We start from the raw sequence: 15,825 nt of genomic DNA on the forward strand, positions 1-15,825 counted from the left end.
ACTTCAGAGGAAGGATGTCAATAAAAGTGTTGACTGCAGTCAGTTTCAAAATGACTTAGGCAGGATGAATGGAGGCATTGCCCACCTGCTCTTAGAAAGGGTCGGCAACTCCTGCCTGCCTGCCCAGAGAAGGCTCCTTTACTGATACTTTAATTCTGAGTCATAGTTTGAGCCTTAAAAAAAAAGTCTGGGACTTCCTTCTCACTAGTGATACAAACAAATATAAACAAGAAGGGGGAGGAGGGATCAAGGACTTATGGGCTAGAGAAAGGCATGAAACTAGCCCTGTGACTCTGCCATTGGAGCTAGGTGTCCAGGATAAAGGGTGAAATGCACTGGGCACAGAAAACCAAGCAACGTATAGTGATTGAGAGAAGAGTAATTGCAGCTCCAGGATGACCAAGGAGATGGAGGAGGAAGGGCAGTGCTCGGGTGCCACAGAAGTTTGGAAATGGGACCCTGAAAATGTTCCTTTGCTGTTTGAAAACTGTAGTTGAGCACTCACAGCCCTATGATCGAAGATAGGTCCTAAGCACATACCACCTTGTGCCTTATTCTACCCACAGCATGGGAATATAGTATTGTAAATGCATTTGAGACGTATGGCTTAGGAAACTTCACAAATTCCAGTGTACACTGATTATGCCCTGAATGGGACAAGTTCCTGTATGCTCACTGAAGGGTGCAAAGGGCGTCTCCAGGAAATGCAGTCTACTGACCCCTGTTTGAGGATAAGCAGATTTATTAAAGTTGTTAACACCTACCAGGAGGGTGCTTAGAAGAAATCAACTAGATAGGTGAAAAGGGAGCTGTGGAGGGACTAGTTCTGCGGTATGATTAATAAAGGTAAAAATGTCTATATTGGTCTAGTACATTATTCACAGATCCCCCTATGGATAAGGTTACTTGGACCTTGACCTAAAAGGCAGGGTCTCTGATAACAATTTGTGGGAAAGAATCAAAGCACTAAGCACAGGACAAAAATATTCATGCTATTCCTCATTGCTATGGAGATAATAACCACAGCAAGAGGACAGGAGACCCTGGAGGAAGTGCTCATTGTGGGAAAGGCTGTAGAACCAGAGAGGTGGGAGTAAACAGTGGCTGAGCTCTAAGAGGGGAAGACTACCTGGTAGTTATTTGCCCATCAGAATTGCCAGAATATCCTAGATAACTTTCTGGCATGCTACAACACTGGGGTATTGTTGCTGCTGGAACCAGGTTTGTTTCTTGAATCTTTCCCTTTGCGTCCTAATAGAAAGCCCCCATCAGCTAAGGCCACATGTAAGTCTGAATTTATCTTTGGCCTCAGCAATCTTTGTTTTGTTTACCTGAGGTAAGATCTTGCTACGTAGTCTAGACTGGCCCATATATAAGTCACCGTGTAGCCCAGACTGGCTTGAAACTGGCAGCAATCCTCCTACCTCAGCCTTCTGAGTGATGGAATTATGGGTGTGTGCAGCACATCTGGCTCTTCCAATCTTACATAGTTAAGGTAACTTGAAATGAGGACTAGTGTATTAGCATCTTAGAAGCTGTACTTCTGAGAGGAGATGAGGAAGGTGCTGTATAACCTTCAGTCACTATTCTGGTAACTTTAGGTAACTAATCTTCTGGTAACTATTAGGATCATAGATACATTAGAAACATTCTAATTTTATAACTAATTAAATAAGGCTATGTGTATAGTCATCAGAAATAAGACAAAAGGAGGAGCCTAGATCTGACTCCTGGGTATGCTTATTTATATCTTCATTAAGAATTTCCCTTTCCTGGTCCATCTCCTCCTCATTCTTCATCCTCCTCCATCTCTTCTTCCTCCTCCTTCTCCACCCCTTCCTCCTCCTCTTCCTGCTGCTCCATCTCCTCCTCCTAGTTCTCCTTCATCTCCTCCTCCCTCCTCCTCTTCTTCTTTCTCCATCTCCTCCTCCTCCTCCTCCATCTCTTCCTCTTCCTCCTTCTCCCTCCTCTTCTTTCTCCATCTCCTCCCTGCTCCTCCTCATCCTCCTCCTCCTCCTCCATCTCCTCTCCTTCCTCCTCCTCTTCCTGCTCCTCCTCATCCTCCTTCATCTCATCCTCCCTTCTCTTCCGGATCCTTCTCTATCTCCTCCTCCTCCTCCTCCTCCTCATCTCCTCCTCTTCCTCCCCCTCTTCCTGCTCCTCCATCTCCTCCTCCTTGTCCTTCATCTCATCCTCCCTCCTCCTCTTCTTCCAGATCCTTCTCCATCTTGTCCCTCCTCCCCATCTCTTCCTCCTCCCTCTTCCTCTTCTTCTTTCTCCATCTCCTCCTCCTCCCTCCGCCTTCTCCATCTCCTCCTCCCTCTTCCTCTTCCTCCTCCTCTTCCAGATCCTTCTCCATCTCCTCCCTCCTCCTCCATCTCCTCCCCTTCCTCTTCCTCCTCCTCCTGTGCCTCCTCCCTCTCTTCCTCCTCCTCCTCCTCCCTCTCCTCTTTCCTGCCATCTGTTCGTTCAAGAGATCGTTTTGTTCTTGGATTCTAGCTCAACTGGTGATGATAAATCTTGGCATCCACTGTTAAAGAGATTTTCAGAAGACTTGGACCCAGTGGGGTAGGGGATTCCTACGTGAGTTGCAGTACTCCATGCTTCCCTTTCATAGTACTCATGATCATTGCTGAAATTATAGATTTCTCTCTAGAGAGCAAACTCCCTGAGGACAGAGACCATTTTGCTTGTTCCCAGCTATCACCATAACCTCTAAAAAAAATACTTGGCCAGCTTTACTGCCTACTACAGTTCTCCCATTGTCTGTCCAACAACCATTTATGAAGGACTTACTAAGAGTGAGGCTCTGTCATGGACACCACGGATGTAGGAACAGTCTAGCAGTTCTCGGTGTGGCTCCTGAACCAGCAGCATCAACATTGTCTCGGAACTTGTAAGAAATACAAATTCTCAAGTGCCAGCCCAGACCTACAGAATCAGGAGCTCTGTGTGGCATGATGCATATTACCATTGAGAACTACTTTTGTCATGATTGCGATTATTTGTTACAATTGTCCTCATTCTTGTATCCGGTGATAGGTGTCCAAAACACCCAGACCCTCTCAGTGGATCTCTATCCCGGCTTGACTTGGTTTGTTTTGAACTTCTGGGGATTGAATCCACTGAGTATACTTTAAAATTAACTGAGATGCTGTTGAAAAGGACCACATTCTGGGCTCCTTCCCCAGAGATTCTGTTTCAGTTGGTCCTGGGTGTGACCTGAGCATTCATTAAAAAACAAAAAACAAACAAACAAACAAACAAACAAAAAACAACTGTTTTGGTGACTCTAATGTGTAGGCAAGCTTGATAACAACTGAGCTGGTGGAGAGATTACAAAGGGGGTAGAGAATCGGAATTGAACCCACTGAAGGAGATCAAAGTGTTCAGAACACTGTATTTATAATCTAATCTATCAAATGTAGACAATTTCATAGATTTAACCTACTAGATATTCTCAACTCAAGCAGCCATGGCATATATCCAACAAAAGGGCCCAGGAAATGGAGAAACCCTAAACTCGATTTGTCTGTTTAACTGAAGCAGAATCCATTATCTTCATTAACATTGCTACTGCAATTTTTAAAATTACTTTATTATTATTTTTTTAGAATTTCATACTTGAGTATTGTCTTTGCATTATTTTTATTCCTCCCAGTCCCCTACCAATTTCTCCCATGTCCCCCCGCTCCTTCTCAATTTCTCATCCTCTTCATTATTGTTACATACATATTCATATTTATAAATATACATACATAAAATGAATGCACTGAGTCCAATCAGTTGTGTTCATATGTCCCTGTATTTAGAGCTGTCCATTTGGGATTGGATAACCTCTCAGGAAGCTAGTCCCTGGAGAGAATGAATTCTCCCTCCCTCAGCACCTACTGATTGCTTGTAGCTCTTCATCTTGAATGGACCCTGTGATATTGCCCCCATCCACTTTGGCATGTCAACTGGTTTTGTCATTATGCAAATCTTACTAGACTTCCATACAGTGGAGATTTTATTGGTGTAGCTTCCCTATCATGTCTAGAATGAATTAACTAGCAGCAGGTGTCTTGTTCCTCTGGTGCTTACACTCCTTCTGCCCTCTCTTCTGAGATGTTCCCCTAATCCTTGGGTATAGAGGTTGCATTGTAGATATGTCACTTAGTGTTGAGCACCTCAAAGTTCTCTGTATTTGGCCAGTTGTGGAAGTTTGTAATTGTCTCCGTTTGCTGCAAAAAGCTTCTTTGATGAGTGAGTAGAAGTACACTCGTCAGTAAGTATAAGACATATTTAGAATAGAGTAAGAAATTACATCAGTCCAGGGAAAGTGATAGTAGGTTTTTCTCTAGGATCTATGACCTCTCCAACCATGTGTACTTGGCTATGTTTACAGTACCACGCGTGATTTCCCTCCATTGAGTAGACCTCAAGTCCAATTAGAAAGGTGATTATCCCCAAGATAAAAGTGACATTACTGTACCAACTGCTGTGGCTCATAGACTTTACAACTAGGTAGGATCATTGATTGGTTTTTCTCACTTGAAAGCTTGCATAATATCTTCTGATACTGTGAGAGCTAGTCTTCAGGAGGTGTCTACCAGGTCAGTTCCAGCTCAATTGTTCCAAGTCCTGAGCCCAAAGTATGTAGTGTCTTCAGCAATAGGGTCTTTCAAGTTCTGGGAGGCAATCAAGGACTGTGGCAATAACCTGTGGTATTTTGAACTATCCTGACCAACAACTCAAAGGGAGGTTTCCCCTGCCTGGCACTGTGATTTTTGTTACACAGTCATCAGCTAGCTATACACACGAACGCACATATTATATGTACATTTTAAGTAGGCTTATTAAATACTGCATTTCTCATTGGTTTAATCATACCACTCAAGTATTATTTATCTCTCTTTCCTCTTTCTGCCCCTGTGCAGCCCTCCCCTCCCTCCCCAGTTAACGTCCCCTCCATTTTTCTCCTTTGCCCTTTGATAACTCCTGTTTCCTACTATCCCCCTCTCTCAAGTTCCTTTTTCTCCCTTTCCCCCTTGGTTCCCTTCTATTTTCCTGGCTCCTGTGGTTATATCAGGATATATGCTTACATCTAAGAGTTTGGAGATAGGATCCACAAATGAGGGAGAACATACATCACTTGTTTTTCTGAGTCTGGGTTACCTCACTTAGTATAACAGTTTCTAGTTCCATTCATTTACCTGCAAATTCAATGATTTCATTTTTCTTTACCACTGAGTAGAACTCCTTTTCTTATTTTTTAAATTTGTTTTTATTTATTTTTTGTGTATTTCATACAGAATATTTCAATCTTAATCATCTATATACCCCCATCCCCACCGGCACCCTTCCATAGCCCCCTGCTGGAACCCATATCCTCTGTCATCTGTGGTAAGGCCCACTGTGTCAAGTCAGTGTCCCCTGGCATTCCCAGTGCAAGTTCATTCACTGAGGTCTAGTCAGCCTATCTAGGGTCTCTGGTTTTAGGAAGATCAGCTTTTCCTCTCCCAGCAGTAATCAGTTCCCAATATTTCTTCAGCTAAGATTGGGGTCCGCTGTTCATTTCCCCAGTTCTAGGCTGGGTTTTTGTCTGCCCGAGTTTGCATGGGACTTGTGAATGCTGACGCTATTGCTATAGGTTAATATAAGCAGGGTCCCAGGAGCTTGTAGGACTCTGTTTCCATATGATTATGCACCTTCTCCCTGGCTGTTACAATCTTTCTACCCCCTCTTCAGTGATGGTCCCTGAGCCCTGGCTGGGTGGAGTTTAATATAGGAGTCCTGTCCAAGGACCAGTCTTCTGCAGACTCTTGATCTCTACGTTTTGGCCATTTGTGACCTTTTGTGTTCCTGGCCTGCTGCTGCATGAGGGATTTTCATTAATGAGAACTGAGAGATTCATTAGTGTCCTCTTCTTTATCCCTGTTCTATAGAACTTTTCTTTTAGGGACAGGGTCACAAACTTTCTAAAGTGTAAATATTAAGGCTTTGTGGGTTACAGGTTGCTGTTTTTTTCCCCTCAACTATTCAACTCTGCCACGGTAACAGTTGGAGCTAGCCTTAGCCAATGAGAAATGAGAGCATAAGCTATGTTCCAGTGAAATGTGCTTACTTAAACAGGCACTGACCCAGTTCTGGTTAAGGGCAGCAGTTTGCCTACCCCTTGTTCTAAGCCATTGGTTTTGTTGTTGTTGTTGTTGTTGTTGTTTCCCTGAATGTTAGATAAGTAGATATAAGCTGTCTTTGACTTTTCTATGATGAAATAGCTGGTTGGATAACTTGTCATATAAATCAGGAGATACTCAGAGAGCTTCCGTACGCTAAGCAGCTTTCAAGTAGCACAGCAAAGTACTATTGAATTTCTTGGAATCCATTTAAGCAGTAATTGTAAGGCTTGGAGTTAGAGACAGAAGGAACCCAAAGTATGGAAATGCCCTCTCTCTCCATATACTTGGTGTTTAGCAAGCGTTACCAAATATATTACCTTCATGAGCAATGTACATGTTTAAAAATCTTTTAAAACCACTGTAGTTTCTCATTTCTTAATGATTTTATTTAGAGTGTAAGAACTAGAAGGAATATATGGCTAAGCTAGTTCAAAGTCAATTATAGCTGAGTAAACATAGATCCAGAGATGAAGGGTTTAGCCCTAGTCACACAGGTAGGGTAGAGGTGATGCTGGCTCACATTTATTTATAGGGATGTTAGCCGGCATTTATCCATGGATTTTCCAACTATTTTTTGAGTACTTACTTTAGGTTGGGTTAGAAACTGGAGATTTAAAGGGTCCCTACAATGAGCAGTTCTGACATGTACTAACTCATGAGTCATTAAGCACATGGCTTATATATGCCTGGATAAAGTACATGGAACACTTCCTAGTTTCATTATAAATAAAAAGGAAGGAGATTCTTTCTGGAATCGCTGCAGAAATATTCCAAGCTCTTCCTTTATTTTGTGGTATCACCAGCTGTATGACTGGGTTTTATAACTGTTTTCAATAAAAGAAAAATCAGACTGTTTATAGAGAGAGCTTGATGTCAGGACTTCTAAAACATTGAAAGGAATATTTTTGATATAAAGAAATATAATTACTACAGTATAGGCCCATTTCTTTCTAGTATGTTTGGGATATATACATATATAATACATATACACTCAATTGAATTCTGCTTTGCATAGGAAGTGCTCAATCAATATTTGTTGAATAAATGAGTGTGAGGTTCTAACCTGAATAACTCAATGAGTTATATTTGTCTGTGGTTAGAAAGTACCATTAAAAAGTAGGTGAAAGAGGCAGTGGCAGGTGATATCAAGGCCAACCTGGTCTACATAGTGAGTTGCAGGTCAGCTGGGGCTACAGGGAGACCCTGTCTCAAAAACAAACAAAAACGGGTGGACAGATTTACTTTTAAAGAGATGTAATCAGATAAAAGCAAATCCCGATTCTGTTCTTGATGTCTGCCCCAAACGCAATCCAAGTGCGTTTCCTTAACTTGTAACTTCGTCTCAGAGCCTGTTCTTTAGAGTATAAACCTCACAATCTTCCCCACATATTCCAGCGTCTTTGGGTTACTGAAACTTTCTTTGAGTTCTGTTTGTCTTTGATCTGAGAACTTCTGTATGCTTTGTAACTATATACAGGATTAAATGCTTCCTCCACTTAAAGAAATCCCAAAGCACAGAGGCTTAAAGTGACTCGAACAAGGGTTGTCAACAAGTTGATTAGAGCCTGCTTTACAAACAAGGACTTCTTTGAATGAAAATTTTGTTTTGTTTTGTTTCCATGTTAAACTCCTTGTGTGTATTCCCTTTTGATAGAACATGTGCAGTAGAACCATGTGGATAAAAGAGGTCCAAACAGGGGTTGAAGAGTTGGCTCAGCAGTTAGGAGCATTGGCTGCTCTTGCAGATGCCGAGTTTGATTCCCAGCACCCACATGGCAGCTAACAACCATTGTGACTCCAGTTCCAGGGGAATCCAACGCCCTCTTCTGACCTCCGCTGACATTGCGTGATATAGGTGCACTTATACACACGCAGGCAATATGCTCATACACATAAAATAAAAATAATATATTTTTTTTAAAAAGAGGTTCAAATAAACTGTGAATAAATGTATGCTTCTCTGTAATTATAAAAAGCAGACAAAAGATGGACTGGAAGATCAACATTGACTTTAATTACCAACATCAAGAATATAATCTGGATTTAAGAAAATCTTATAGTTAGGGGCTTAATATTTTTCTAATGCTGTATAGGTCAATGGACATTTTAATCAGAAATTGAAAGTTTTGAAGAGTATTTAGATAGAAAACACAGGGCTGAAAGTTTGTTCACAAGGCAGGGTTTTTGTAGTGTGGGTCCCTCAGACCACCTGTGTTGGAATCACTAAGAAGCTTTGTTAAATACTAAGGACTTGATCTCCACTCTTCACTCATCCTTGATTTAAATTCCCGAGGGTGGAATTCAGAATCTCCATTCTCAATACATTCCTGCAGTATTTCTGATGTCAAATAAAACCCCAGAACCACTGATTATTAGAATGTGTTCTAGGGTTAAGAGTAAAATAAAATATAAAACTAAGTTGAAAGCTTCATCAAGGAACAAATGTTGCCAGGATTTCATCCGTCAAAATATCAAAATATAATCAAGGACTATACCATCTAAAAGTTCAGTGGAAGATTCAGCTTTTGAAAATGACAAGGTAGATTTTCAGTCAATTATTGGTTGAAAATATTCTGCTCATAAAGGAGAAAGGTGTCTTGTGCAATCAGTTCTTTCTGAGATAATTGCTTTATGGACTATAAAATGTGAAAACAGCTTTTTATGAACTTCAGATCAAACGATATTTTTGCAGTTATATTTTCTAGGATTAAAGCACCTTCTTTTGAAATTAACCAATAGGAAATATGTTTTGAAAAAAACAATTAACTGGCATGAAATTTGTACTCTGTAATCATCTTTCTGTGGTAACCTGAGCATTAATTTTATACTATCTGTGAATAAAAAATTTCAACAGGATTATTTATATAAAGCAGACTAATTAATCATGTCATTCCTTTGCCTAAAACCATTTAATAACTCCCCATATCTGGAAGGACAAAGTTCAAACTCAATCTATGTGGCTCTCTGGCCGTCTATCTTTGCTTTTTTTGGCCAGATTTCCCTTTCAGTTTCTCAACACTCTGACCCCTCAGATTTCACCAGTATTCTTCTCACTTCTAGAAACCTTCCCCTGCACTGCCCTCTTTTACAGCTTATCCTAAGCTCTCAGCAAATACTATATCACTACTTGTATCATTACTGGCATTGGCGAAGGAGCACATGCAAGATATATTGCAGATTAGAAACCAAGAAGTTAAAGGAAAATTGCCCTAACTTTTACACATATATTAGTATATCAAAGAATGATTAGAGATATTTTAAGAAGATATTGAAACTTGAGTAAATTTAATGCTCAGTCAGGGACATGAGCCTTAGAAGTCTTTCCATCTTCATTGTTGGGGGACCCTGATGATGCCAAAGTCTCTTCCACTAGAAACTATTTGTTGTTGTGGTTGTTGTTGTTGTTGTTGTTTTTAAAGAAATAAGGATCAATGTTCCCTAGACAACTCTGAGATCTGTCAGACCCATCTGAGGGCAGAGAACACATCAGTCTTCTCAGCGTCTCTCCCATTGTTCAAATGCACCCAACACAGATGTTGTTTTACATACAGTAGCTTAGAGGGGAAATTTTCATTGCAGTAGTAAATATACCACTTCCGTGTATTTTGCTACCTGAATTTCTGCTGTAATGAGTTGAATCACTAAAACACAAATCAAAACAACAAAAACTAATTGGAACTGAGTGTAATGGCTCAGGGCAGCAAGTCCAACACTTGGGAGGCAGAGACAGGAGGATCAGGAATTCAAGGTTATCCTCAGCTACATAGCAAGTTCAAGGCCAGCCTGTGTTACATTATCCTGTCTCAAAGAAGCAAACCAACCAAACAACCAACTAACCAACCAGCCAACCACCCAACCAACAAAATTAATTGGGTGAAAACAGAAAATAGAGCAAACGATGCCATCTGTGAATCAGGAAGTGGGCCCCAGCCAGACACTACATTTACCAATACTTGATTCTGGACTCTCTGGCATTCAGAACTAAAAAACAAGATACTTTAAAGCAATGAATTAGAAACCTCTGACCATTGCCTTCCTGGAGTCACTAGAAAAATCCATGTAGGAGAACTATCTCTCATACCCACCTTTCAACTGTTTTGCACGTAGATTAGTGTTGGAGGCTCTTTTGTTTATTTTTTTTGTAAGGTGCTGAGGATCAAATCGAGGACCTCATACATGCTGATACTGAGCTACATGCCAGCCTCCTCATAGACGTAATCTATCATTTATTCCCACCCTCACCATCTCTAGAACTTCAACACATCAAGAAGGTCTAGAAGGAATGGGTCTCATTCTGTGACCTCAGCTGCTGGGGGCCTGATTAACATATTGGAAGCTAACTTCCCTGTGCTTGTTACAGTTAAAATTTGGCTTCATCCAACTTACCCATGCACTTTATTCCATTAATGTATTGTTCCTTATTCTAAAAACCTTTAGATTACTCAAAATTTATTCAACAGTTAGGTTATCCATAATCTCTTGAAAATTTTACATGTTTTTATAAACATAAAAATAAGCAAGACATGGGCCGGAGAGTTGGCACAGCAGTTAAGAACGCTGTCTACTCTTGGAGAGGACCCAGCTTCCATTCTAGCACCCACATAGTGGCTAACAGCTGTCTGTAACTCCAGCTCCAGGGGATCCGACCTCTTCTTCTGACCTCTGCATGCATTGCACACACATTGCACTGACAACATGCAGGCAAAGCACTCATACACATAAAAATAAATTTTAAAAATATCAAAAAATATGATCAAGTCATATAAATGTTTTAGAGATGCTCGTGAAATGATTGTGATGTGAGTATATTTGCATATGAAATCTAAATTTACATTTCTATTTACTAGCTTAGGTTTTCTGACTCCTTACTGGGATATATACTTGTTAGAAAAGTAAATATATATTTCAATTCAGTGTAAAACTCAGTTCATTCTTTTCATGAATATATTTTAATAAGTACAATGTAACCCTAAAGGTTAACTCTGTACTTGGCAAAGCACACGTGAACCAGATGAACTTGTTACAACATACATCACTTAATTCTGGAAAGGTGCATGGGTGATATGAAATTTGTATAGTGCTTTACTCCTAAGTTTCATAGTAGGAATAACCAACCTCATTTCCTACATAAAGAAAAGGGGCTCAGAGAGCTTGTTGATTTGTCCAGGTTTATACTGCGAGTAAATGGCACAGTCAGCAACGGGAAAAGTACCCTGAAAGGGCATGAATATGCAAAGCTTCCTAACACTCAAGACAATCAAAGAATGTAGAGCAGTTCTAAAGACAAGTCATTAGATCTAACAAATCCTTGGCTCTGTGAACACCTGCTGTGTCATTCATACAAAAACTCAAAGCTGGAGTTGGACCAGTGACATAGAAGAAAAATAGTATATGCTCATTCGTTATTATAGCACAGCAAAAGAATTCTGAACTGAGAGGTGGAGCCAGTGGGGATTCACCTATAAAATGGGGAGCTGGGCCACACAAACTATATTGGGATGCCTGTGATAACATGCCTCACAGAACAATGGAAGGGAAAAAGGTTTTATTTGGGTTCACCGTTTCAGAAACTTCATCATGGTGGGGGAACATGGAAGAGCAGAGCAACTTACATCATGGTGGCTATAAAGCAGGGAAAAGCATCTTGCCAGAGATGAGTGCATCTCTCAATGCCTCATAATCTCCATGACTCTCCCCCTTCACACAGCACCACCCTTCAGTATCTACACCCTGCCTATATCTAGAATAGCACCACTTAAAAAAAAAAATGTGTGTGTGTGTGTGCGTGTGTGTTCATGCATGCATATACGATGTGTGTGTTTTTGTGAATGTGGGCATGCACACACCATGGCATGTGTGTGGAGGTCAGAGGACAATCTCAGGTGTCGTTCCTTACCTTCCACCATCTCTTGAGACAGTGTCTTTCTGTTGTTTGCTGCTGCGTTTGCCAAGTTTGCTGACCAGCAAGCTTCCAGGGATTCCCCTGTCTCTGCCTCCCATTTTGCCATAGGATCAATGGGACTATAGACATGCACTGCCTTGTCTGCTTTATGTATGTTCTGGGGATTCGAACTCAGGTCCTTATGTGGTAAGCAGCACTTTACCCACTGAGCTATTTCCCCAGTCCAGGTATCTGTACTTTTTTTTTTTTTTAAGTTTTTAATTTTATGTGTATGCGTGTATTGCCTGCATATAGGTAAGTACACCTATGTCGGGTAATGCTAGTGGAGGACAGAAGAGGCTGTCGGATCCCCTGGAACTGGAGTTACAGACAGTTGTTAGCTGCCATGTGGATGCTGGGATTCGAACCCAGGTCTTCTGTTAAAACAGTCAGTGTTCTTAACTGCTGAGCCATCTCTCCAGCCCGTATCTGTACCTTTGTAAGTGAACTAATTCCACTTCAAAAGTTATTGAACCATGGTAGACACACTCTGGAAAAGTCTTCCTCCTCCCAACTGTCATTGTGATTATTTTGTGAACTATTTAACTTGGTTTGTCTCATCTTTCTCCATAGTGATAATTTCTGGCTTCTTCACATAAAGTTTGGATGTTCAGCAACTTTTTTAAAGAGCAGAGTGTTTTGAGTTTATTTTCTTGAATGTATATCATTACCCACAATGACAAATATGAGAGAAGTCAAAGTTATGTAAAATAAGGGCACAGCTTTATTTTGCTACAAGGCAGTAAGTACACTGTCATTTCGAAAGTTCAGTGCTGGCCATTTTTGCACCAAATGTTCTTAAGGCAGCAACTGGCTATTGACCTTCATCTTTGTCTCCCCTGCTGCAAACAGGATCAATAGGGCAGTTCTGGGACCATACACTTGGGAACTATGGCAAATGCAGATCAAACTCAGAACACCTGAATTAATGAGCAGTCAGGCTGAACTCAAAACAGAACACAAGACATCAACAACATAAATCTCCCAAAAAAAAAGAAGTGCAATGCATGCTTTTATAAACCAACAATAACAAAAAAAAATTCCTAAAAAACAAAAAACATACAACAAATCAAAAATCTCCCAAATAACTTTTCCAATGTATTACAAAAGGAAAAATGTATATATAATATAAAAATAAAAAAGTCTGAAATACTAGTGCATAGTCAATTACCTAACACCGAGTTTCTTTCCATCCAAGCTCTACTGCCCTGTCAACTAGCAGCATCTCTACAGGCTACCACCATAGCAGCAAAACACATTTTCCATTTGGCATTTACAAAATTTAAATTACTGAATAAAAATATATTTTTTATAAAACTATTTCATACAGTAATAATTTTTAAAGCAAGCTAACAAAAAAACTCATGAAATTGTTTAGTACAATAAATGTACCTCCAAGGTTATTAACCACAAACGAGCATTTACAGTCTCTATTAACTGTCTCATGGTATTTTGCCAGCATTTAGAGTAATGCTTTTACTGATTTTTTAAAAAAAATCTATGTGTATGTTCAATGATTGAGAAAAGTGAAATACTGGAGTATCTTTCTTCGTGAACAATTTCAAAAGAAAAAAACTCATCACAGTAAAAAATACTGATCTGTTGGATCCTCTAAAACACAAATAAATCATTTCTTAAAAATCTGCATTACGATATTAACAAATGGTTACAATTCATTACCTAATAATTTAGGTAAGACTGTTATTTATTTTTTAAAAATCCTTTTAGTTGGTTGAAATCCAGTAAGATTTCACTCAACTAAATGCACTTGGTGCTGTTCTCAACTGTTGTACCACAACAAAAATAGGCTCTTCTTTTAATCATGAAGAGTTCCATGCTGAGGAATGACATATCACAAGTCAACTTGAAGTGTTCTGAAAACCATAATGCTTTTCTGGAAATGTCTCACATGACCAGAGTCCGAGCTGAGAACGCGTTCACATATTTGCGAGCCTGACCTGAAGCTGTCATCTGATCCTCTGTCTTCCCACAGGATGCTGGCTCCCAGGTTCCACTGCAAGGCTAAGTGGGGATAAGAGGGTGACAGTAGGGTCAGACCAGGAAACTGAGATTGCAGTCCAGAGGTGCTTCCCCACCCCAGCATGACAACCTACAACACTGTCAGATGGCAAGTGGTCGATGCCAGGAAGACTCTGTCAGGTACTCTGCAGCAGGATCCTCAGAGCCCAGTGCTCTTGGGTCAGAAACTCCATGCCACATAGTTTCCTAAAATGCAACATCTTGCTACTGGAATGCCTTCTCTCTCTTAGGTGATTTTATCAAGTTGGAGCTAGGGGTGCACATAATTCTCCAGATACCTAAGGCAACTTATGGGTCTACTCACTCAGTAAACTGATGAGTGCTTGAGCCAAGAAGCTCATTTAAGTGATGGAACTTATCAATATCTGATAAGCCTACATATATATTTCTTAATTAACTGTGCATATCCACATAGACCTTTTTATTTTCCATGGGACAAATGGAGAGTAAAAAAGGCCATATCCATGCACAGTGATGAACCACTGTTATCCCAGCGTTTTGAAGGCAGAGGTAGGAAAATCAAGAGTTTGAGGTCAGCCTAGGCTACATAGTAGGCTAAAGGCCATCACAGGCTACATAGCTACACCCTGTCTCTAACAACAAGGTCTTTGCTCTCCAGTACCTAATGTTCTCTTTAAGAGACAGAATGTACCATGCTTTATAACAGGAGGTAAAATAACTGTGTATGGAGATTTGTGGTGCCACAAGCAATTGAATAGGGCACAAGACACTGAGGACACTGTAGCCAGGACATAGATGGAATGAAAGGACAGTAGGAGAGAGAGAGGGAAAGAATTAGGAAGTTTCAACTCGGGTAGTGTTGGTGGGAAAAGCTGAAGGAGGGAAAAGGAATACAGTCGTTAAACGACAACAGTGAACAGGCCCTTACTATGTGCTGCCCATACTCCTGAGATGTTCGCATGTCAGTCTTATTTAACTCTCACACAAATTACCTGAGGCACAGATACACCTGTGGCACCATACCAAGTTTACACACCAGGAAATTTACATGAAAGAAAGAATTTGGGCAACATGCTTGAGATTACAAAGTTAAGAAATGATGGAGCAAGAATCTGTACGGAGGTGGGGTACGAGAGGCCACGTCCCTAAGGTGTGTGAGCTACTGCTTGCAGTGGGCCTCTTGTCAACAACACCATAAACAACTTGATGGAACCTTCTAATCCATGCAGAAGCATAGAGAGGTGGTGTGAGAGGCAGAAGACTTTTAGCAAATAACTGTGATAATTCTGAATGGACATTGTGCTGGCATGGTGGTGGGTTTCCACGCTTAATGACTAAAATAAAGTTCTAGGGACATAAGGTTTGTGATGGTGTGTTCTGACTTTCCTAATCTCCAAGCTTCTCAGCGAGGCCATCTCCCTACTCTGCATCAAAGAAAGTGGCATAGTCAAGTGCACAAGTTTATTCTGAAAGTTCAGAGGTTCAGCATGCAACTTGGCATACTACCTAGCAAATGGATCATCCTACAGTTTCTCAAAGAATGGTCTATCACAGAAACCATAACAAAGATGGCAAGTATTCTAGCTTGACTTCTAACACAAAGTCACATTTAATATTTTCTTAAATAAGCTCACCAGTGTAATTACAACATTCTTTGGAATAGTTCTAAGTGAATGATATTTCTCTGGACTCAATCGTAGACTAAAAAATATATATATTTTT

The 15,825-nt window shown here is 40.4% G+C and overlaps 1 protein-coding gene across 8 annotated transcripts in view; it reads right to left on the bottom strand.

Annotated features, from left to right (window-relative positions):
- Positions 1 to 12,804: 12,804 nt before the first annotated feature.
- Myb (MYB proto-oncogene, transcription factor) overlaps positions 12,805 to 15,825 on the bottom strand; it is a 31,652-nt gene continuing 28,631 nt past the window's right edge. For 6 of the 8 annotated variants that reach the window (XM_008822084.2, XM_008822080.2, XM_008822086.2 and 3 more), the window contains one exon: positions 12,805 to 14,124. In XM_008822084.2, the coding sequence (XP_008820306.1) occupies positions 14,008 to 14,124 (117 nt within the window). In that variant the 3' untranslated portion in view covers positions 12,805 to 14,007. The remainder of the gene's footprint in view (positions 14,125 to 15,825) is intronic. The other 2 variants (XM_008822083.3, XM_008822082.3) reach the window with 2 other exon arrangements.

Source organism: Nannospalax galili, unplaced genomic scaffold (assembly GCF_000622305.1).
Source record: "Nannospalax galili isolate Female #2095 unplaced genomic scaffold, S.galili_v1.0 scaffold186, whole genome shotgun sequence".
NCBI lineage: Eukaryota > Metazoa > Chordata > Mammalia > Rodentia > Spalacidae > Nannospalax > Nannospalax galili.